General features: G+C 26.7%; 2 protein-coding genes across 3 annotated transcripts in view; one reads left to right on the top strand and one right to left on the bottom strand.

Annotated features, from left to right (window-relative positions):
* Nucleotides 1-23,225, top strand: part of LOC119601506 (acetylcholine receptor subunit alpha-like 1) — a 78,943-nt gene that overhangs the window by 55,568 nt on the left and 150 nt on the right. Inside the window, exons 5-10 of one of the 2 annotated variants that reach the window (XR_005231239.1) lie at nt 1,234-1,414; nt 3,164-3,624; nt 3,713-3,933; nt 6,856-7,127; nt 8,282-8,954; nt 23,012-23,148. Coding sequence is in view for 1 of the 2 variants with exons in the window: in XM_037952466.1 (XP_037808394.1) it covers nt 1,234-1,414; nt 3,164-3,624; nt 3,713-3,933; nt 6,856-7,127; nt 8,282-8,488 (1,342 nt within the window). In the remaining variant the exon portion in view is untranslated. Of the gene's footprint in view, nt 1-1,233; nt 1,415-3,163; nt 3,625-3,712; nt 3,934-6,855; nt 7,128-8,281; nt 12,814-23,011; nt 23,149-23,225 lie in introns of those variants that run through there. The other variant, XM_037952466.1, reaches the window with a different exon arrangement.
* On the bottom strand, nt 21,081-22,150 carry LOC119601507. The gene is made up of 4 exons (XM_037952467.1): nt 21,975-22,150; nt 21,701-21,906; nt 21,517-21,636; nt 21,081-21,451 (listed from the first exon to the last, which is right to left on the bottom strand). The coding sequence occupies exons 1-4, from the start codon at nt 22,107-22,109 to the stop codon at nt 21,256-21,258; spliced, it is 657 nt and encodes a 218-aa protein (XP_037808395.1). The 5' UTR covers nt 22,110-22,150; the 3' UTR covers nt 21,081-21,255.

A 23,225-nucleotide genomic window follows, 5' to 3' on the forward strand; every position in this document is an offset into this window, starting at 1 on the left:
TTACAATGATTATTTTGCATTAAAATAAAATTAAATACATACAGTGACAGTGCGGCAGCAACCCGACTTATTTACGCTTGTTTTTTTCCTTTCTTTTTGTTTGGAAAAACCAGCAGACGGGAAGAGGGAAAAGAAGCAATACAGTAAAGAACAGATAACGACAATGACACGTAGGAAGGGTTCATTAATGTTGTTTACTTTCCAACACACATAAATAGATGTACAGATTCATACACAAATTCACACATACAAATATAATGTAATGAGCAAATGCCTTCTTCCACTTTGCACTTTGTATCCGTCCACATAAAAAATAAATATATTGTGCGGTATAAAAAGTGTCTGTTGTCTGGGTCTGAAAAGAAAAAAGTTAAGAATTAAGTAGCATTTTGTTTTTGTTTTTTCCCCATTTTTCTCCGGTTTTTCTGGCTGGAGTGAATTTTAATTTCTGAGATCATCATAAAAATTAATTGCTGGAATTAAGCAGCATACAAACGTTCTTTGACTTGCTGGAAATTTTATTTTATTTTCATTTCATTCCATTTAGTTTTTCGTTTTATAAAATTTATTTTTTGTTTTGTTATTTCAGTTTTCTAGGCTTATAATAAGAGACATTACAGACTTAAATTGTCTGTACTTTACAATCACTTCTTGTGTAACTAAGAGCAAAACGTAAAAAGATGGCAAACAGCCAGGACATACAAACGTAGTACTTAAGTATGTATATGAACGTATCTGTTAGTGTGTATGTACATGTATTTGAATATGTATTAGTAGTAATATTAAGAACTTAATACTTACTATACAAATGTACATATAAAATATATGTATGTGTTTGTACACACGATTTTATATCTATTGCTACTTTTATATAATCAAACGACATTACAAATTTGTCTACGAAGAATCTTTTTTAATACTACTGATAAAATCACAGCAACTACAGGACAGTAAGGCCATATCATCTAGAAAACCGTATATGAACGAACATACTTAAATTTATTTATTTTTCGTCTATACATGTAAATCTTGGAAAAGTGGTCGCAGTTTTGAAAAGATTTCTATAAAATCACACTTGTCAAAATTAAAAAATTATTTTTCAGAAAACTTTAAACATTTAAAACCTCAATCGATAGTACATTCAAATTGAATGTATTCAATGAAATTTTATATTTTAAATTTAAAAAAAAAAAAAACTTAACTCTCTTCTACTTATATTTATTAAATTTTCAGTGCTGATGGTAATTACGAAGTGACAATAATGACAAAAGCAATTCTCCATCATACCGGCAAAGTGGTGTGGAAACCTCCTGCCATTTATAAATCATTTTGTGAAATCGATGTTGAATATTTTCCATTCGATGAGCAGACATGCTTTATGAAATTCGGTTCATGGACTTATGATGGTTACATGGTGAGTTTTAACTAAAGTTTATTCTTTTCTTTATTTTTTTTTTACAACAACATATTTTTTATATAGACCAACAGCAACAGTATTAACAATAAATAATAGAAACAAGAAGAGAAAAAAGAACATAAAATGAAAATATAATAAATTCACACAATTTTTATAATTTACAAGAAATAAACATGACATTAATCTCAATTTTAAATCATTGTAAATGTCTGTTTGTCGGTTCTGTTCCTTCAAGTTAAGTTAATAAAATGACTATGCTTAGATGTTTGTAAGTGATTGTATGAAAAAGTGCGTTTATGTGCCGCTGTCAGATTTATTTGTGAAAATTACTTTTTAACAATCTTTATCAACACACAGTCTACACACACTTACCTACTTCTCGTTATATGAATGAACATATAGTATTTGTTCGGAGAGTTATCTAACGTTATTTGTTCCGTTTCATTTTCCCTTTTAACTCTAGTCATTTTTTATTTATTTTGAGAAATGTTAAGCGTAAACTCGAAAATGATTAGAAAGTTAGCAGAACGAAAAAAAAACTAAAAATAACAACTGCGAACTTTGACAATCAAATATAAGTATGTTTTATGTACATTCGGCCCATTGACATCTGCACATTTTATTTGGTATCTCTACGCGAACACACTCACACATGAACATATTTAGCAAAATTTCAAATTTACAATCTTTATATTTTTTGTTGTTGTTTTGATCCACCAAGAAGCCCCACAACTGTTTAGAACAAAGAAGCCATCTTTGTAGCAGTCAAAATTGTATTTTCTTCCAGATGTAACAGTTGTATGTTGTCAAACGGTGCGTATGCTTTATGTTGGTGTATTGTTGAATGAATCATGTGTCACTCATACGCACTGGGGTATAGCAAGAAACCAGATGTGGGTGGCTAGATGTGTGTGCGTGCGTTTAATGAACTAACAACAATAAATGACTTTTTGAAAAATAACCAGCTGTCAAATAAACAAAAAGAAAATGGCGGCCATTAAGGCAAACAGATGGGTGTTCACATTTTTATTGTTCGTTACTATTTGTGTTGAAAATAATATGTTTTCAACTTAAACTTCAATTTAAATCTCATGTACACATTTAACTTCCTCAACATGTTTCTATTTACATATCCACACATACCTACCATAAACTGTTGCTCAATTTACTTGATGTTTATCCATCAATGTTCGAGTGAATATAAGTATTTTATACACTCGCATGCATCATACATAGTACATATGTCGATGTCAGTAAGTTTTCTTTTTTAACGAATAAAAATGCTGTGTCTAATATGAGATTACTTTTGTTTTCTATTCATTTCATTAAAAAATGTGAGTTTTCACTATATTTGACAAGTTTTTGTCACACGCCCATTTATTTTGTGATTATTTATTTGTTTTTCTATTATTTTATTTTCGCCATCAAACAAACTGTTTTTCAAATATTCAACACGCATCATTGATTTTACTGTCCCTGTGTCTGCTGTGGCTATGTCATTCCCCTACACGTGCTTAAAAAGAAAGAAAAAAATAAAAAATAAAATTTAATGCCGTGCTATTTGGAATCCATCATTCCTTTATCATTTTCATACAGAATACCTAAATAAATGTTGGAATATAAAACACAATAAAAAATAAGTACTTGTATAAACAAGTTTATTTATGAATTGATGAAATTACAATTGAGTAATTTAATAAATAATTTTTATTTATTCTTTATTTTTCAATTGTCAATTGTTTGTAGGTCGATTTAAGGCATCTTAAACAAACGCCGGATTCCGATAACATTGAAGTTGGCATTGACCTTCAGGACTATTATATATCGGTAGAGTGGGACATAATGCGCGTGCCGGCAGTACGAAATGAGAAATTTTATAGTTGCTGTGAAGAACCATATTTGGATATTGTCTTTAATCTAACGCTGCGACGAAAGACACTCTTCTACACCGTCAATCTAATTATACCCTGTGTGGGTATATCATTCCTATCCGTCTTGGTTTTCTATTTACCCAGTGATTCGGGCGAAAAGATTTCCTTGTGTATAAGTATCTTACTGTCGTTGACTGTGTTTTTTCTACTGCTCGCGGAAATTATACCGCCCACATCATTAACGGTGCCTCTGCTGGGAAAATATTTACTATTTACCATGATGTTAGTTACGCTCTCGGTTGTAGTTACCATTGCGGTACTAAATGTTAATTTTAGGTAATTATTTTATTTCACATTTACCCTGTATCTGTAATAATGTATTTGTATTTTTTTTATATTTTTCTTTCTTCAAATCGTTTTATAGGTCTCCAGTGACACATAGAATGGCCCCTTGGGTTCAAAAGGTATTCATAGATATTTTACCGAAACTCTTGTGTATTGAACGTCCCAAAAAAGACGAATCAAACGACGAGGAGGACGATCAGCCTCAAGAAGTTTTAACAGATGTCTTTCATCTGCCGCCAGATGTCGACAAGTTTGTTAATTATGATACAAAACGATTTAGCGGCGATTATGGTATACCAGGTAAATTTAGAATTATTTTTTTAATATAAATTTAATTGTGATATTTCGATTTCTTAAGTTAAAATTGTTATACCGGTTAGCTATTGATTAAATATTTTAGGAGTACAAAAGTCAAAACATAGTTACAATATTTTCTTGTGTTATTTAAAAGATTTCTAAAAATAAATATGTATCTGACACAATTTCATTAAATACTTAGTTTACATCTAAACCTACGACAATATAGTTAACAAAAGGAATTACCAGTATGCATATGTATTTTGTCGTTATGTTGTTAGTGTTTCTGAAAGTCTATTTAGACAACTTATGCAATTGCTTTCAATTTTTATACCTTACACCACTATAGTGGCGTTAGCCATCCGATATTCACCCGACCATTGTTATTAAAGTACTGGTCGGAATTTTCAATATTAAATCGGATTAAAACACATCCAAACAACTAAAACATTTGTTGAAACGCTTCTTTCTTTATAAAAATAGAATCAGCATTGTTTTATAAAAATAAAAATCATACCGATTTTCGTTATGACTCTTTCGTGATACAATACAAAGTCGCTTTTAGAAAATCAGTTTAAAGTCAAGAAATATTATAAAAATATAGTATGTAGTTGGGACATATATTTCATTATAAAACACTTAAACATACTCATAACTGGCGTAGGGTTTCATATGGTCTTATTATTGGCATTTCTTAGAGGTAAAATACATTGAATTTTTTTTACTAAAAGTAACAGAAAAAATCATAAATCTTAGAGCAATAAAATATGTAATAAAAAGTTTTGCTATAACTTGAATTTCAATTAATTATTATTTTTTTATACATAAAAGTAACAATATTATTGTGATTATATTAATAGTTTTAAACTAAATAAATGCATTGCAGTGTAGAGTACTTTACTTTCTTAAAGATGTAATGTAAAGTATAGAACAAGTTCAAGAAGATAATTAAACATGTTTAGAAATGCAGTAAAAAGCATTTTTTTGTGATAGTTTGTTTCAGTTTAATCACTAACTGCTAAACGGCATGAATTTTTTACTTAAAATAAAAAAGCTACAAATTTACTTGTAAATTTTAATACACGGACACTTTGTATTTATAGTTTAAGTTTCTTTATTATTATTTTCTCTTATTTTCATCATTATGATTTTGTTGATTTTTGAAGCGTAAATAATTATAAAAGTTTGTTATGTGTAAAAGTATTATTGTTTTTAACATTGTGCAAGATTTATATTATTAATATTTCCTTGTCGTCTGTAGTGGGTAGATATTCTCGGTTTTTTTATGTAGAATGCACTTTTTGAATAAAAACTCTTTCCAATGTTAAAATATCTCGATATGAAAATTGAAAAACATGTTAAAATTTTCTTAAAGTATATGCCCATAAGTGTAAAACTTCCAACATTTCAAAGTTCAACAAAAATCTTTGATTTGATTTAAATTGTTTACTTCCAAAAATTTAAATGTCAATTATCAGAGTCTATTATAGTGTTAATAGCAAATTTCTGTCCGTTTTGATAAATGTTCTTCCCGATGTTTACCATTTCAAGTGTGAAAAATTTTAAACGTTTTCAATATTTCCATTGCAGATAAAACCTTAATATAGAATCCATCGAATTGCTTAAAACTTCATACAACACTACTTACTAAAACAACATTAGATGCTGTTGTTTTTAAGTTTATGTAAATAAATAAAACCTAATAAATTTTAAAAGAAAATTAAATAATATTAACGAAAGTATTTCAATGCATCTGAAGCATAATTCAAAGATTTTTAAATTGACATTAACGAGTACTTTATAATATAATATAATACAGAACAATATCTTTAATATTTTTAAACAATTTGGGAAAGGATATACATATACACATATGTATATGTATGTAAAAGGGTGAATATGTATGCTATTTAATGGATATTTTCATTTCACACATGAAAAGAAAAATCCAACAATTGGGAAAACAAATCATACTCAATAAAAAAAGAAGAAACGTTTTTCAATTTTTACTCAATCCCGCGTACTTAATTTCAGAGCAATTGAAATTACATACTCACATGCATACACACATACAACTTTGCACTGGGAAACTTAATCCGGCTTGAATTAAAGCAAATGTACTTTTTACACACTCAAACAAACACTGAAATATATTCATTGACATCATGGAATTGAGTAAGGGCATGTTTGCTAGTATACTATGTATGTATGGAAGTGTTGGTGGATTGTGTATTGTGAGTGTCTAAAGTTTACGCTACTATCATTTTGTTTTTATTGTACTTAGTGTTAGAGCATTAAATACATACACTCTTATGTTTGTATTTACAAAACGTAGTCGCATTTCCGTTTCCGCTTTCAAGTCCAGACACGTATTCTTTACATTTCTTTCTTTTTCTCATGTCTCTCCCTGCACTTGGCGACAATCAACCGAGAACATTATTTCCTTAACGGATCCCTAAGTTGTTTTATATGTTTCATTTTATTTAAGATGCTCTCACCTCCTTCATGATTGTCGTAAATTCCATTTCCTTTTGTGCGTTTTGTGCAAACATTGTCAGAAGAGTGTGTCTGAGACAAGAGGAAATATCTAACAGAGTAAATAGAATTTCACGATTTGGTTGCTTTGTAATAAAATATTTCTTTTTATTTATTTCGGGTGCGTACTCATATTTATATACACACACATACATACATATACATTGTAGAATAGCTTAATCAAATAAATATAAAATAAAGTTTGTTTTATTAATTTTTTGAAAACATTTCCTTAGCTACCAAATTACTTCTTCTGAAGCCCATTTCAATATAAAAAAAAAAGTACTTAAATAAAAATATTTAAGTTAACGTTTTGATAATATACGTATCTATGTATGTATGTAGAATATAAATTGCTATTAATTTGTCTTGCTTTCTTGTGAATTTCAGCTTTGCCTGCTCAACGTTTTAGTGAATTTGCCGGAACGGCGGGTATTGCTCAATGTTTCGGTGATCCGCCCCTGCCTTCTGCACTGCCACTGCCTGGCGCGGACGATGATCTCTTCAGTCCGACAACTGTCAATGGTGATTTGAGTCCTAGTTGTTGTCAGGCCGATTTAAGTCCCACATTTGACAAACCTTACGTGGGTGAAATGGAGAAAACAATCGAGGGTTCACGTTTTATTGCTCAACATATGAAAAACAAGGATAAGTTTGAAAGTGTAAGTATGAAAAGAAAATAAACTAACAAATTTAATGCAAATCTATGCATGTATATGACAAATTTTCAAGCGCTTTTGTAGGTCTTTGATCTTCTCTAATCAAGATAAACATGAAATATTCCAATGAAGCTTACCCATGTCTATCTTAGTGAGCTACTGTCACCACTAAAAAATCATTACCGGCATCATTGAGTTGTTATAACCCAATTTTTTGCCACCTACCACACCAATCATTAGCTTTGCTCCATTTTACATTCAAATCATCAAAATGGTATTAACATCAGCACCATTCCAAGTTCAGTTTAATTTTGTTCTGCATAATGTAAATTTTACATCAATACAAATACACGATTAGCTAACCCTGCCAGCAATTTGATAGTTGACACTTTTACGTAATACTACTATTAGTAACCTAAAGTGTAATGAAGAATTTTCCCAAAATTTGAGAGTAGTACAATTGACTACAGCCTATGACATCGTAATGTTAAAACAGTTCAGTTCCATTAAAATATTCCAAGTATAACCGAGAAAAGTTTGAATTTTAGTGCATTAGAAGTTAGTTGAGTTGGTGGCAGGGTATATATAAAACTCATACAAACAAATATTAAGTACATATTAAATGAATAAATGAATGAATGATAGATTGAATAAATGTATGTATATATGTTAGAATGGGTGCCTATATATGTATGTATGTATTTATGTCATACTGTACAGATGACTGTGGTAAATCTCATTTAAATCAAATTTAATGTAAAGTTTTTACGATTTCGTGTTTTCTTCTTTTTCAAGTGCTTCTAACCTTCCCAAATTTTTTTTTTTGTGAATGGTGTTGATGGCGACCATTTTTAGTCAATATCATGTAACCAACTAAATTGAATTGATTAAAATTTATCGAAAACAGCAAAAATCAAAATGGAAATAAATAGAATAAAAGAAAAACAGCAAAGTTGATTTAAGGATTTATCACGCTCTAATTCTTAACACTACACTTTGTTTGGAAATTTGATTTAATATGTTTATTTTTTCTTTAGTGTTTTAGTATTAGGATTGACATCATTAGCCTTAGAATTAAAATATAAAATTGAATTGATTTTTAATTAAATACAATTCAATTTTATTTATGATTTATTTTGCTCCTTTTATATTTGCAGGTTGAAGAAGATTGGAAATATGTGGCCATGGTATTGGATCGTTTGTTCCTTTGGATATTTACCATATCTTGTGTGGTAGGCACTGCCTGGATTATATTACAGGCCCCTAGTTTATATGATCAATCGCAGCCTATCGATATATTATATTCGAAAATCGCCAAAAAGAAGTTCGAACTGTTAAAAATGGGCAGCGATACGAACTTATAGCGTCCACTTGGGTTCGCAGAGGGCTGGTGGAATATCATCACCAGAACTTTGCGAACCCTGTTCGCCGCACGCGATGATGATCGTGGATAATATCCAGCTGTCATTGTGGAGGTGAACGCGGATCCAGGAAATAAAACACTTAAATTGGACATAGGAGAGCAAGTGATCAAAATAGAATTTGATAATGAAGAATAAAATCTTAAGAAACCCCCCAAAACACAAAAAAAAAACTAACAAACAAACAAACAAATATAAATAAAAGTAGTTGTAAACTTATCAAAGATCATAATGATACAAAGATAAATATTACAGAGAATGAAGTAAATCACCAAAAGTAAGAGAAAATGATTTAAAGAAAATAAAAAGTGTGCCCTAACATAATTCGAATGAAATAAACAACACATACAAGAGAGAGAAAGAACAAGATAAAAAAGTGTTTAACAAATACAAATACTGAGCCATCCAGGTATGATTTGAAATATTAAATAAAAAGAAACAAATCTCAAGTAGGAAAACAATTTTTTACAAGAATTGTAGTTAAACAACAATCACAGAACATCAGCATCAACATCATACTCATATTTTCTACTGCTACTACAAACCGAAAATATCCTACATACTCTCATAAAAATATACTCACCTAAACACCCAACACTTACACACACGCATACAAAATAGTCAATAAGGCAAAAATAAAAACTATAAAATCATTTAAACACAAAATTATACTCGCAAAATTCGAAAAAAATATAATATAAAAGAACAGCAAAAATTTAGCACTCTTAATTCAAAAATTCTACTAAAATAAAAAAAAAATACAAATAAAATTTAAATTTAGAATAATTTGTAATTAAAACAAAAAGAACACAAACAAAGTTGTTGATTTTATTTGCTTTCCTTTAATTGTTTCCATTGAAAAATAACATTCTCACAACAAACTGGATAAAATAAAGTTAAACAAGTTCCTTTATGAAAAATTAAGAACAAAACATAAGAATGAGAGCAGAGAGCAAACACACCTTCACAGAGTCTAGGTCAGGATAGAAAACAAATGCAATCACAGCTAAAGACACACAAACAAACGCTCTCACCCACATTAAGATCCACAAAAAAAATAGTTAAGTATGAATTAAAAATACAAAGAAAAACCAAAATAAGATCTGTAAACTTAAGCACATCAACGAATTCTTTAGGTAAAAATTTTTAAAAATTTTACAAGACTCGATCAAATTGTTCTTTAGCTCTCATACAGGCATTAAAATAAAATAAAACAACTTATTTTGATTTAAGTTTCCGTTCAAACAAAACGAGTTCCTTTATCAAAATGTATATGCAATTGCAAGGTAAATTTGGTTCCAAAATAAATCAAACCTTTGTGAGAACAATTTTTTGCAAAAGGATATTCTTTAGCTGAAACAAAGTGAGGACATTGTTAATTTCAACAAATAAAGTTTATCTAACATTTGGATAATTTTAAAACGTTTTTCTAGTTAAGATCCTTTTAACTTTAAAACTCTCACTTACGTTCAAAATTTACTCTATTTATATTTATTTATCTTTGTTGTGCATTGAATGCAAAAAAATAATGAAAATAAATATTTTATTTTGAAATCATTTTTACAATTTGAATCTAAAATAAAAAAAATGATTTTAATTTGTTCCAAAATATTTAACAGCAAAGTAAATAAAAAACTTTTTAAACATTCATCAATTTGTTAACAAAATAAAAACAACCGCCACTACTGCAAACAATAAAAAAAACTTTGTAATTTTTATGCACTCGTACACATACATATGTACATTTTTCATATGTGCATATTTTATATATATGTGTATTTTTATGTACATACATATACATGAATATAAACGGAAGTACGTTAGTTTGTAAATACATGAACTATAACGAACACATACAACTGTCATACTTTAAAAGTATAATAAAATTTTCTAACATACACATAGACTCATGCGTACATACATTACACAATGTATGTACATTAGGGGTATAAACAAATTTTGGCCCTATCACCACACCATAGTCTATATTAAAATCTTGCAAAAACAATTTTTTGAAATTAGAAAAATCTTCAGTTCCGTGAAATATTTTTTTTTTTGTAAATTATAGTGGTCTATTCGATATTTGCAAAAGAAAGGAATAAAGTTATTGCCCTAATGTACATCCATATGCATTTCTATATAATAAATGTGCATATGCACATATATATTTTTATTACTCGCACTCTTTCGGTTGCACCATTGTATGTTTTATAACAAAAAAATAAACATTAAAAATTGTGTCCGCATTTAATCAAAATAATGTTTTCAAAAGTCATTATCACCATGATAATGAAATTTTATGGTAGAGTTGTGAAGAGTTGGGTTCAGTTTTTTCTTATTGTTTTGCAAGTTTTTGGTTGCTTTCTGGTTTTCTGGTTCCTCTTAAAAATGGGAAAATTTCAAGTGGCAAAACTTTAATTAAAATTCCTAATCGATTTTGTTTTCCATTATTATTCTCACATTTCAATGAAAATTAATTAAAATAGTTTGACTTTTTGTGTAAAGTGTAAGAGTCTGCAAAAAACAAGAAGATGATAAAGAGGAGGAATAAATACATTTATTCTAAAGAACATTTTTACAATGTTTGCCAGGTTGGTTGAAATATACAAGCAATTTAAATGCTAATTCATTTGTGTACATCAGTTTTTTTTTAATTGTAAACTTTGTACTGTATGTGATCATTGGTTGCTTTTACAACATACTAAATGGTGGCGTATGATCATTGCAAAAATTAAAAACCACTTATACGTTGTCAACATATAATTCATACTTAAAAGTTTCCTAAACGCGTAAATAATATTCGTATATTCGACTGAATATGTTTTCACTTATTTTCTGTCTCTAGAAGGTTTGATTTTGAAATCACTTCTTGTATGTGTTTATGTAAAATTGTTTAACCAATTTGAGTTAAAAAATGTTAATTTTCTGTATTCTATTTTCGTTTTTGTAATAGATAATTTGTGTGTTTTTACTAAATACTAGACATTTAATATTTAAAATATAAATATCTAGTAAATAAAAGATCAACTTGAAATAAAAACAAATATAAAAATTAAAGAAAAAAATAATAATAAAACAAAAAATAAATAAACAAATAAGTAATTAAATTACCTTTTAAGTGTAAATGCAAAAGTAAAGTGGACAAAAAGTTAACATTTTTTTAATAAAAAATTAGATTTTAAATAAATTATTAAATAAATAAATAAACAAATAAAGAAAACTATAATAAATAAGGCAAATAAAAATTCGTGTATAATAGATAAAAAATACAAATAAATGTGTAAAAATGAAAATTCACATAAAATAAAAATAAATATAGAACTAAATAAAATGAAATTTAAAATTGAAATGAAAACACACAAATTTCTTTAAAATAAACGATAATTTCTTTGATCAAGGAAATAAAAAAAAAACTTAACTAAAATTGGTGTTATAATAAAATGGAAAAAATTAAAATGATAAACTAATTAAAAATACTATTAAAATTGAGCTTAATATCTGATGAAAATATCTGAAAATCATTAACAATTTTACACCAGCAAGAATTTTACAGTAGAACAACAAATCTTATTAAAATCATAAAGTAAAGAAAAAATATAACTTTTTTTAAGCCAGGAATTGTTGCTAAAAGAAACACGAAAAATTTTCAAACAGTCTACACATTTTTTTAAATTAATAAATTTAAGCAAAGGCTGAAGTAGAAACAAACAAACAAATTAATAATTCCATAATAAGTATTAAAACAACAACAGCAACAAAAAAAAACAAAAACACAATTCTCTAACTAAAAAAATCTATTGTATAAAAAATAGAAAACAAAATAAGAAATAAAAAAAGATTTTCACCAAACAATGCGCAAACAAATGCAAAGCAATTGTAAATATTTAATAATAACTACAAAAACAACTAAACAAGAACACAAACAATTAGTTTTATTAATCAATTAGAAATTAAAAAAAAAATAAAAAAAAAACAAAATTAAAATTTAATAAAAATAAACGATTTCAGTTTGAGCTTCTTCAATTTATTTCGATTAATTTATTGGTTTTTTAACTTTAGACAATCAGCGGAAATAATAAAATAAAACAAACACATAAATACAAAAAAAAAACGTAAATATTTGTAATATTATTATAATTATTAATTGTTAAATCTTAAACATTTTAATTGTTATTTTTTAAAACTTTTAGTTTTTTTCTATTCTTATCAATTTTTTTAAAATTAAAATTTTTTGGGAAATCATTACGCTATTTAAAGAAGAAGAATAATAAGAAGAAGAGGAAGTATAAAAACAAGAAACAATAAATATTTTCTTTTTTATTTATTAAATATTTAAAACTTACTTACTAAACGTATATAAAACAAAACAAAAGAAAAAGAAAAACATTTTGAAAAGGCATTAAAAATAAAACAAATTAAAAACTTTACAATAAATATGCTCTCATTGGTTGTGTTTTTAGATAAATAAAAAAGGAAATGTTAAAAATAATTAATTAATTTATATTTTACTTATTTAGTTCTTTCAAACATTTTCAACGAATTCATTTTCCAAAATAAAAATTTTAATTTTCTTTAACAAGCAGCCAAATTAAGGAAAACTTAAGAAGAAACAAACATTTATTCATACATTTAACTAGATTTAATACTTTTGTAATAAAATATTTCCTAAACATTATTCATTCATTGATTCATGCATTCATTCTACATTTAGCGGTATTATTTATTTATTTATTCCACTTTCTTAATTGTGATTACAAATCGTTTTAAATTTGTTTTAATTCTATCTATGAGAAAAAAAAAGAAATAACTAAGAAAAACGCCACAAATTGTGTTTATTTGTAATATAAATTAGCATTATAAAACAACAAAAAAAATATAAAAATAAAAACAATTATTTGTATATTTAGGATTAATAAATTCAAAACAAAAGAAAACTAAAATAATTAAATTATTATATGTTAATTAAATTATAAAAACAAAAAAATAACTGCCACAAAAAGACAAGGAAACAAAACAAAAAATAGTCAAAGTAATGTTTAACAAAAAAAAAGTAAATAAATTATAGAAATAACAAATAAAAAAACAAAAACACAGCACTTTCTTCATTTCACAAACAAATACAAAAACAATAAAATAAAATGAACAAGAAATTTCAATTTTGAAAATTGAAACAAACGGGGTTCGAAGTTAACATTGTGGGTAAGTTTGTAACTAAAATTAAAATATAAGCCATAATTTCTAACACTCACTTACACACACACACATACACACTCACTCAAGGACTGACACACCCACACCAATACATTGACATCACAGAATTTCTCAATTTTTTGTATTTAAATGACTCTTTTTGTTTTTCATTTGTCTTTACATTGTAAATATGGTGTCAAAGGTTTAGCGTTATTAATTCTAAATGTTTTTTAAAAATTTAAAGCAAAAACAAATAAATATATTGCAAAAAAAAACTAAATAAAATAACAAAAATTAAATGTAGTTATGCAAGTGTAAAACTGTCATATTAATTTTCTAACTTCAATAATAAACAAATATATAAATATAAATTAACGGGAAATTATGTAACATTACGTTTCATTTGATTTGTCTAGTTTTAATTTATATTTATTACAATTAGTCTACATAAAGGATTCACAGCCTATAGAAAAAGTTCGATGATCTTTTCTGGACCAAAAAATTAGGCTTCATTAGCTGTTTTTTGGAGATTTTTTTGGCTATTTAAGATAAACTAAAAAGTAAGTTTTTTTCGTTGCAAATGTAAGAAATTTCTTTTAACTTTTCTAACTACGTTATAAAATACAACCCAGCAGTTCGGCCGGATAGTCCTGTTCAACCTATTTAACCTACCTACGTTACACCTAGATTACGAAGAGTACAGCCATGAACATTTTTGCTTAAGTTTGTTATTTAAGTGTCCACCGTCTAGATTACTTGGGGACTGTAAAGTGTTGACTGTCTACGGTCTCGCTTATATAGGGGACACTAATGTAATGACTAAATTCACTCTTGTTTATAAAGAGTACATTCGTGACGAAAGACGCATTAGAGCCAATCAGGTTAGATGTTAGTGGAAATGACTTTCTTTTTCGAATGCATAGACTCTTTGTCAAACTGCTAGGAACTAAAATACCAAAAAAACAAGTTTGAAATAGTAAAGTGAAGACTGTCTTTGCTCTCGTTTACCTAGGATACAATAAAGTGACGATTGTTTTCGCTCTTTATTACCAACTAGCGGTTAGTGGTAATGCCCCTTTGTCGAACTGCTGGGTATATTCTGAGTTTAATCACTATTTTTTTACTGATTTAGATCACTGATTTAGATTAGACTGATTTAGAAATTAAACATACTGTGAATTCTTTTGAAAATATGTATACGTTTATAAATCATTATTTCAATTATTTTTTATGAACTTTTTTTTGTATTTAGCATTTAGTAAAAAACAGTTGGTATTACAGGGTTTTAAATTATGCAGTTTTTTACTACAGACGTGCATACTTAGTGATTGTTTAACAGTTTTACATTAAAATATTATTTAACTCATATGCATACTAAGCAGCTAAAAGCAACCAAAAACAGTTCTCCCATATTAAGATAATTTAAAGATATAATTTTAAACGTATTTCTAGTTTTAGATTAAAACTTTGACAATTTTTTTGGAAAGTTTAATTCTTTGTAATGCTGATGGTATAATTAGATTATTGCATTCAATTGTCATTAACAAATATTGTCACTTATTCTGACTTTAGGTTGCGCAATTGAAATTTTAAATCTCAAACATAATAAGTAGCAAAGAATTTAAGTTATTTTATAGCTTATCTAATAAACATATGAATAAAATTATATTTAATTCTTTCAAAAGAAACTGTTAAACAATAATATTACCATAAACAAATACAATTAGAAAAAAAAAACAATGAAGAATTATGAATTTATTTCATTAAAATTGAATGTACCATTATTGAACAACGAAAATTATTATTAAATCAAAAAAAAGGGGAAAAATCCACTCACATTTTTATTTAATTTATTTAAATGCTTGATAAAATTTATAGTTTTTATATATACTATTTTTTATCACCAATAAAACGAAAACCATCAAATACTATTAAAAATAACTTTAAATATGCGGCATACACACTTGATTTAAAATAAACAAAATATAAAAAAAATCAAAAGTCTTCCAAATAAAAGGTCGTCTTTTCGTAGAATTTTTAAAAAACCAAAAAAAAAAATCACATCAAATAATTAAAATAAAAAACATTTTATTGCTTACAAAGAAGAAAAACGACACAAATACGAAAAAAAAACATGCCACAGCCAAAATGGGAGAAACACTTTTAAGTTAATTTATTAATTTTCGTATGCTTTTGTATTTGGTTTATTTGTTAAAAATGGAAAAATAAATACACCATCTGTTAAGGTTTTTTAGTTGCTTTTCCAAGGAGACTGGTACTTACAACTTATAATTACTTACAACTGTTGAACATATAAAATAAAAACTACAAGAGATATACTTCTTAGATGCTGGACAAAAACCAAATATAAAAATAAATAAAACAATTGAATAATTACTTACTAATCGATTCCATTGATTACTAACTAGTTAAGAGCTTTATGAGCTTGTTTTTAAAAAAAACTTTTTAAACATCAATAATCAAATGTCATCAATTTCATTTCTTTCAAACGAAAAACAACACTAGCAGCAAAGAAACCTTTTTATCCAATTCAAAACATTATTAATTATGTATTAAAGTACCTGACAATAGAAGCAATAGAAGTAAAAACTCCTACGGTTTAAAAACTCTCTGCAACAGCACTTTGCCCACAAACAAAACACAACAATACAAACTTTCTTAGCCACAAACTCACACATACACACACACACACAACCAACCATCCATCCATCCATTCCTTCAACTAATTCTTTCACCTCCTGCTCCTTTGAAAACAAAATGGCACTTTATAAAATGGTTTTTATTTATTTTTTACATTTTGATAAGAATTTTGTTGCGAAAGTATTTACAAACAAAAAAACAATTGCAAACAAATAATTTATTAAATTAAATACCACTAAACAAAATTAAAACAAAAACAAAAAACAATTGTAAATAAAGTAATAAACAATTAATATTAATTAATAATAACTGTACAGTGTGCATTACAAACAAACGAATAAATTTCATTTTTGTTTGATTTCACTCAACAATTTATTATTTATTTATATTTTACTCCTTGTTTTTTGTTAATGTATAAACAGCAACAACAAATTCTGTGTATTTATCATAAATTTTTTTATATAAAAATAAAATCTAAAATACAGCACTGGATTGTATCGGTTTCAATTTCAAACATTAAGCAAAAAAATTAAAATAAAACAACCAAAAACTAACAACGTTTAACATCAAATACTCGTTTATAAATAATTCATATGAATTAAATTAAAATAATAATAATAATAATAATTAATTAAATAAATAAAACATTGCAATAAATTTATTAAGAAAAAAATCACATACACACACAGAATAAAAATGTAATGCTTTTAGTAAAACAAAACGAGAAGAACAATTAAAAATGCTTAAATTAGTTTAAAAAATAACAAAAATTAATATAATTAAAAAATAAAATCTATATAAAAACGGGTACTTTTAGGTAAATTTTATCAAAGTTTTTTAGCTGTATTTCATTTTCTAAGGGTTGTGATGGACATTTTAATAGAATTTTCTTTCTTTCCCATGTTTTTTTTTCTTTTTTTTCTTTCATTATATTTTTACACATATTCAAACTTTATTTGTTTAAGAACAACCCATAGTTATTAAACATTGCGATTAAAACTTTTGTAAAATATTTCATTCAAAATTATTTTAATTTCATACACAAGCATACGAGCATAAACACAGACACATAAACACTACTTTCATGCATTTATTCATTCATTCATTCATGATCATATATTGAGAATACATTTCATTTCATTTCACCTTCACTTTGCATCATAACTTAGATTAAACTAAACAATTTTTATGAGTGTAAAAACAAACCGCAACAACTTAACTTAATATTTAGGTTAAAATGAGATTTTTTTAAACAAAATTAAACTATAAATGTACATTGATTTAAGTAAAACTTAGATAAAATAATATATATTTTTTGTATGCATTCAATAATTAACAAAAAAAAAAACGAAAAAATTCAAAATAAAAAAAATACAAGTCTTAGAATAAAATCTAAAATTAAAAGAAAACATGTTTAAATATTTGTTGTAAATTTTGAAAACTTTTTAAAAACTTATTTTAAAATTGTAACATAAAATAAATTAAATTAACAAAAAACGTCATTAACAACACTGGGGAAAACAACACCACAATATATGCAACCACAGCCATAATTGAAAATATATTATTTATTAAAAATACCAAAATGAATAATTAAATTTGAGTGATTAAAATAATTTACTTGTTTTAGGAATTTACACTTAACATACATACATACATATATTAAGGTATAGATGCAAAGATGATTGAATCACATTGACACAAAGCAGATTTCTAGAATTTCTTAACAATAAAATAATTTCTAAAAATTAAAAACAAAAAAATATGGAATTTTTTAAAAAATAAGTATTTTTGTTTGAAAGAATAGTAAAAGTTATAATCTCTAATGTAGATTTCTTACGTTGTTGTAATTAAAAGATTTAAACTATCGATTTTAATGGGCTTAAACGAATTTGGTAATAGTATTCTGAGTGATCGACAACATTTACCAAATATAATTAGACGACACTATCAGACGAATTCATGAACAAATGGATATTACTAATTTATCATTTATACTCGAAATGAGACAGTCAGAAATCTAGTCCAAAGTAGTCAATATAAGGCAATTAATTAATGTCGAAGTGCTTGACGTAAACACCTGCCGTGTTGGCCTATTTCACGGTAGTCTTTTTCAACCACTGGGTGAGCTTGTGTGAAGACTCACCACCGCCCCAGAATTTACTCTGAACATACCTGGACAACGGAAGAAAATTCAATGATATCACTTGTATATGATACCTTCCATCCATCACCATTCAACCCAGAGCACTTCTCATTTATCCGACACACTCATAAGAGAACAAAATACGACAGACTCACTCTATTTATACGGGCGGATGAGTTCTGTATACCCCCACATTCATCCTGTATCATATACAATTAACACCAACTAATTTCCAACGTTTCACTCATCTGTTTACATTCGGCAACAGCACCGAACTTATCCCGAAATATAGATTTCACCGTGCATCAGTCTTTTAACCGCAACTTACTCTTCCCGCTAATTTGGATTTAAACCACATCCACTACGTGGATTCCGAAGGAACCTCAATTAACTGACCAGCCAGGACAAGTCCTGCGGGCAACTGGCCTCCCGTAGTACCAGATTATGTGGTTCTAGCCGAGGAGTGAAATAACATCACCAGTTAATAGTTCCGGTAGACTAAATGCACTGGTAACACCTCTTTACCTCGTGATTGCAAAAGATGAGGGTCTTTCATCAATGAAACATGCTCCGGAGGGGGCTTAAGTTTGTTATTTAAGTGTCCACTATCTAGATTACTTGGGGACTGTAAAGTGACGACTGTCTAAGCTCTCGCTTTCATAGGGGACACTACAGTAACGAGTATCTTCACTCTCGTTTATAAGAGTACATTCGTGACGAAAGACGCATTAGAGCCAATCAGGTGGTTAGATGTTAGTGGAAATGACTTTCTTTTTCGAATGCATAGACTCATTGTCAAACTGCTGGCAACTAAAATACCATTCACTTAAAAGAAATGAATAAATCAATGTGTCATTCCCTATCATTGGTTCCTAATTTATTTTATCATGATTTGGAATCAAAGATTATTATTTACAAGGAGTAATTTATGAATTTTTATTCTGCGTGATGAAAGATCTCCAAATAATGACAAAAACGTCTAAAATTATTGTTTAATTTATATAAAATTAAAAAAGTCCAATAAGTAACTATAAAAAAAATAATAAACTTATATAATTATCAAATTTGTTGCAGTGGTTCATGAGTTCATAATTCTATTGTGAATTTATCAATGTTATTGTAAATATGCAATAATATATACATATTTTTTAAACGCTCAAATTAAATTATTCATTTTTGTTCAGAAAATCACTTTGAGGAAAAACGTACTTCCAATTATTATGGCTTGGTTGATTTTAGAAATTCATATAAAAAAAATAAATAATCATAAAAACATATACATACATAAATACTTACATACATATATAAATATATATTATATATATTTTTTAAATTTAAAACTATGAAAAACAAATAATTTGTTAACTAAAAACACTCTCACACACAAACAAACATAACAACAACATTGGAAAAAACAAACAAACAAACAAAAATTCTTTAGTAAAACAAAGCAAAAACAATTAAGCATAAATGTTTAATGTAATTTTAACAACAATGAAAAAATTTATAAAAAAGAAAATTATGACAACACGAATTGAAAATTTATGAGAAAAAAAAAACAAAAAAAATATTTACTAGGTAAACAAAATAATGCATTTACATTTCACATATGAATTACAATTACAACTACAATTAAATAATATAACACTAATAATAAACAACAAATAATTATAATTATGAAAATAATAAAACTTATAAAAGAAATGATAGTAAAAAACTTTGACTAAATTCCAAAAACAAACAAAACACGTAAAAATCAATTATAATAATAAATGAAAAACAAAAAGAAAAATTGTAAAAAAATATGCAAAAAAAATTAAACAAAACTGTATGTGTATAAACGTTTTATAGACTAATACATATGTAATAATTAATAATAATAAAAATAATTTAAAACTGAACACAACAACTAATTAATTATAAAAATAATTATTTATTTCAGTAATAATTAAAAATAAATAATACAAACATTTTTTGAACTTAATAATGTTTAATAAACAAAACAAAAATAAATAAAAAACACAAACAAAAAAATCACAACAAAATAATAAAATCATTTACAATTTGTAAGAAATTATGGCATTATTCTTAAAATCTAACAACAAACACAAAATTAATAAGAATTAAAATGAAATTAAAAACAAATAAAAAAATGAACTTAAAAACACAAAAAAACGTAAGAATTAAAAATATAAAATGGTAAAACGTAATAATAGAAAATAAAACCCCAAAACAAAAGAAAAAAAAAACAAATGAAATTAATAATAAAATAATTATTATATAAATGTTACGCGTTATTATTAAATAAAAAATGAACAAAAAAATAAAATGAAAAATAATTTGTTTTAAAAAAAATCACTAAACGTATTTTTATTTAAAAGCTGGTAAAAGAAAAAAAAGCAGTAGCCCTAAAGTCATTCATATAAAACATGGAAAGGACCACATAATTTTGGGACTCATTTTTTTTTTTAACTTTAAATTATATTATTAATGAATATTATTCGGTCTTTAGTTCTATTCCTACTTGGAGAGCAGAATAGTTTTAGGACTATATTATTACACCCTTCCTCTTAGTGAGAAGTATAAGTTTTTCATTTCGTTTGCAATTTCCACAATATAATTTCCTATTTTAAACATTATTATTAACATTATTTATATTTATTAACATTATTTTCATTTTTTTTATTTTTACAACGATATTAGTAAAGTAATTTTACATAAAAACAAAACCCGGACTTAATTTCGTTGATCCAACTGAATATTTGCCCAAAGCCATTTCTAGCAATGAGAAGCGACATGAGGAATATTCCACGGCACAATTAATTTCGGAACGTTTCGCACGTCGATATAAACGATCATATAAATGATGTTTCTCAGGCTCATGATACTCCACCGGTGCTGTGGGTAAACTGTAGTAAAATAAAAATTTTGAGCTTTCTGAAACTATTTATCTTTAAAGTATAGTTAAACTTACCTAAAAATAGTTTTGACTATTTCTTCAACCATGTTGCCTCGTCGCTGTCTTAAATGTTGCAAAATTTGAGCACTTTCACAAAGAGCTCGTGCTATGCAGGTATTACCACTGAATCCCATGCTGCAACAAAACAAACAATTTACACACTACCCATACCACGATTGTAATTGAACAGAATACTCACTTGTCAATCATTAACTCGAGTTTCTCAAAGAGTTCCCTTCTAGAACGTCTTTGTATTATGGCTTTAGTTATATTAGAAAATCCCTGAGCATGTTTACGAGCCCAGGCATAATTTGGCAAATTGTAGGCCACACCCCAATTCACGGCCCAACTTAAATAATCTACATGAGGATTTCCCACCACTCCAATGGTTAAACAGATGGCAGCCTAAACCAGTAACTACATATTAACTAATTTTTCATATTTTTTAATCAAATACTTGGTAGATAACTTACCGAAACGGATGAACCATCTGGAAACGCAATATATCTTTTTCGACGACTTAAAACTTGCGTTGAATTGGAATAAGTTTCTGCTGACATACACACGACTAGTAAATTTAGAAATGCTACAACTTTTAAAAACTGCATATTGATCTATTTCGATGTCTGCTCGTTGTATTGAGAACAATTAAACTAAACCATAACAGTTCTATAAAAAATTCAAAACTCGTTAAATAGTTGATTTTGTTAAAAATTTCCTCAGTTGTATTCTTCTTTCAATGTAATTGATTTTAAAAGTTAATTTTATTTATTTACTTGAAAAATTATCACTTTAATAGCTTTTAAAATTTAATTGAAATTCTTTAGTTTTGTTAAGAAAAAGTAAAAAAAAATAAATATCAACAAACACCACTCGCACGCACATCAATATTGAGAACAATAAAACAACAAAAAAGACAAGCAAACACACAAACGCAAATTTATCTTCAAACTTTAACTCGTAGAAGTTTGTACGAGTTTATGGAAAAGTTTTTCATTTTCAAACTCATCCATCATACAGTCAACACAGACTTGACTCTTTACATAGAACAAAACTGAAAAATAGTGTGGCACATTGATGTTAAATATTGTAAAACGAAGAAAGAATTGAAATTTTAAATTAGAGTTGTAGATATGAAACGAGACCCTCATTACTTAATTGAAAATTTAAATACATAACCAGCTGCTTTAACATGTTTAAAAGAGCTAGTTGAAATAATGTGCGTAAAGAATTCATTTAAATATCTAACATATAAACATACATATTTACTCACACTCAAACTAACATACTTAAACCGTTAGTTCGAAAAGTAGTATCAAAATGGATTCTTCTTGAGGTTTTTATAGAGGAAATAGCTCAATTGTTTACATTGTCCTCTCCGCAATCAAACACATTTATTTTCAAACAGTCAAAGATACATAATACTCACTCCAGTATAATAAAACATTCTCTGAGATTTGACATTAAGAGATAGTTGTTGCAAGATCAATGTCTCTATTTTTTTAAACAGAATTTATCTCAAATGTCTAACTACATGGTTGTCTCGAATTTTATACATTTAGATCATTTGCCACAAGTGAACAGAGAAAGAAAATCGTCAGTCACCCCGAACTGCGGGGATATACATAAGTGCATATAACTAGTAAGGTAATTATGCACAGGTGACATTATTAAATATTACACAAGCAAACAAAACAATATACCTACATAAATATTATGTATGT

The sequence above is a fragment of the Lucilia sericata genome, unplaced genomic scaffold, assembly GCF_015586225.1.
Source record: "Lucilia sericata isolate MDLA Ls3-8-SP2 unplaced genomic scaffold, ASM1558622v1 Contig000172F_arrow, whole genome shotgun sequence".
Taxonomy (NCBI): domain Eukaryota; kingdom Metazoa; phylum Arthropoda; class Insecta; order Diptera; family Calliphoridae; genus Lucilia; species Lucilia sericata.

Excerpts from the sequence above, each read along its gene's own strand:
- LOC119601507 (XM_037952467.1), bottom strand. The coding sequence starts at position 22,109 with ATGCAGTTTTTAAAAGTTGTAGCATTTCTAAATTTACTAGTCGTGTGT. Across the intron at positions 21,907-21,974 it reads CAGATGGTTCATCCGTTTCG|GCTGCCATCTGTTTAACCAT; the intron begins GTAAGTTATCTA and ends TTACTGGTTTAG. Across the intron at positions 21,452-21,516 it reads ATAGTCAAAACTATTTTTAG|TTTACCCACAGCACCGGTGG; the intron begins GTAAGTTTAACT and ends ATTTTACTACAG.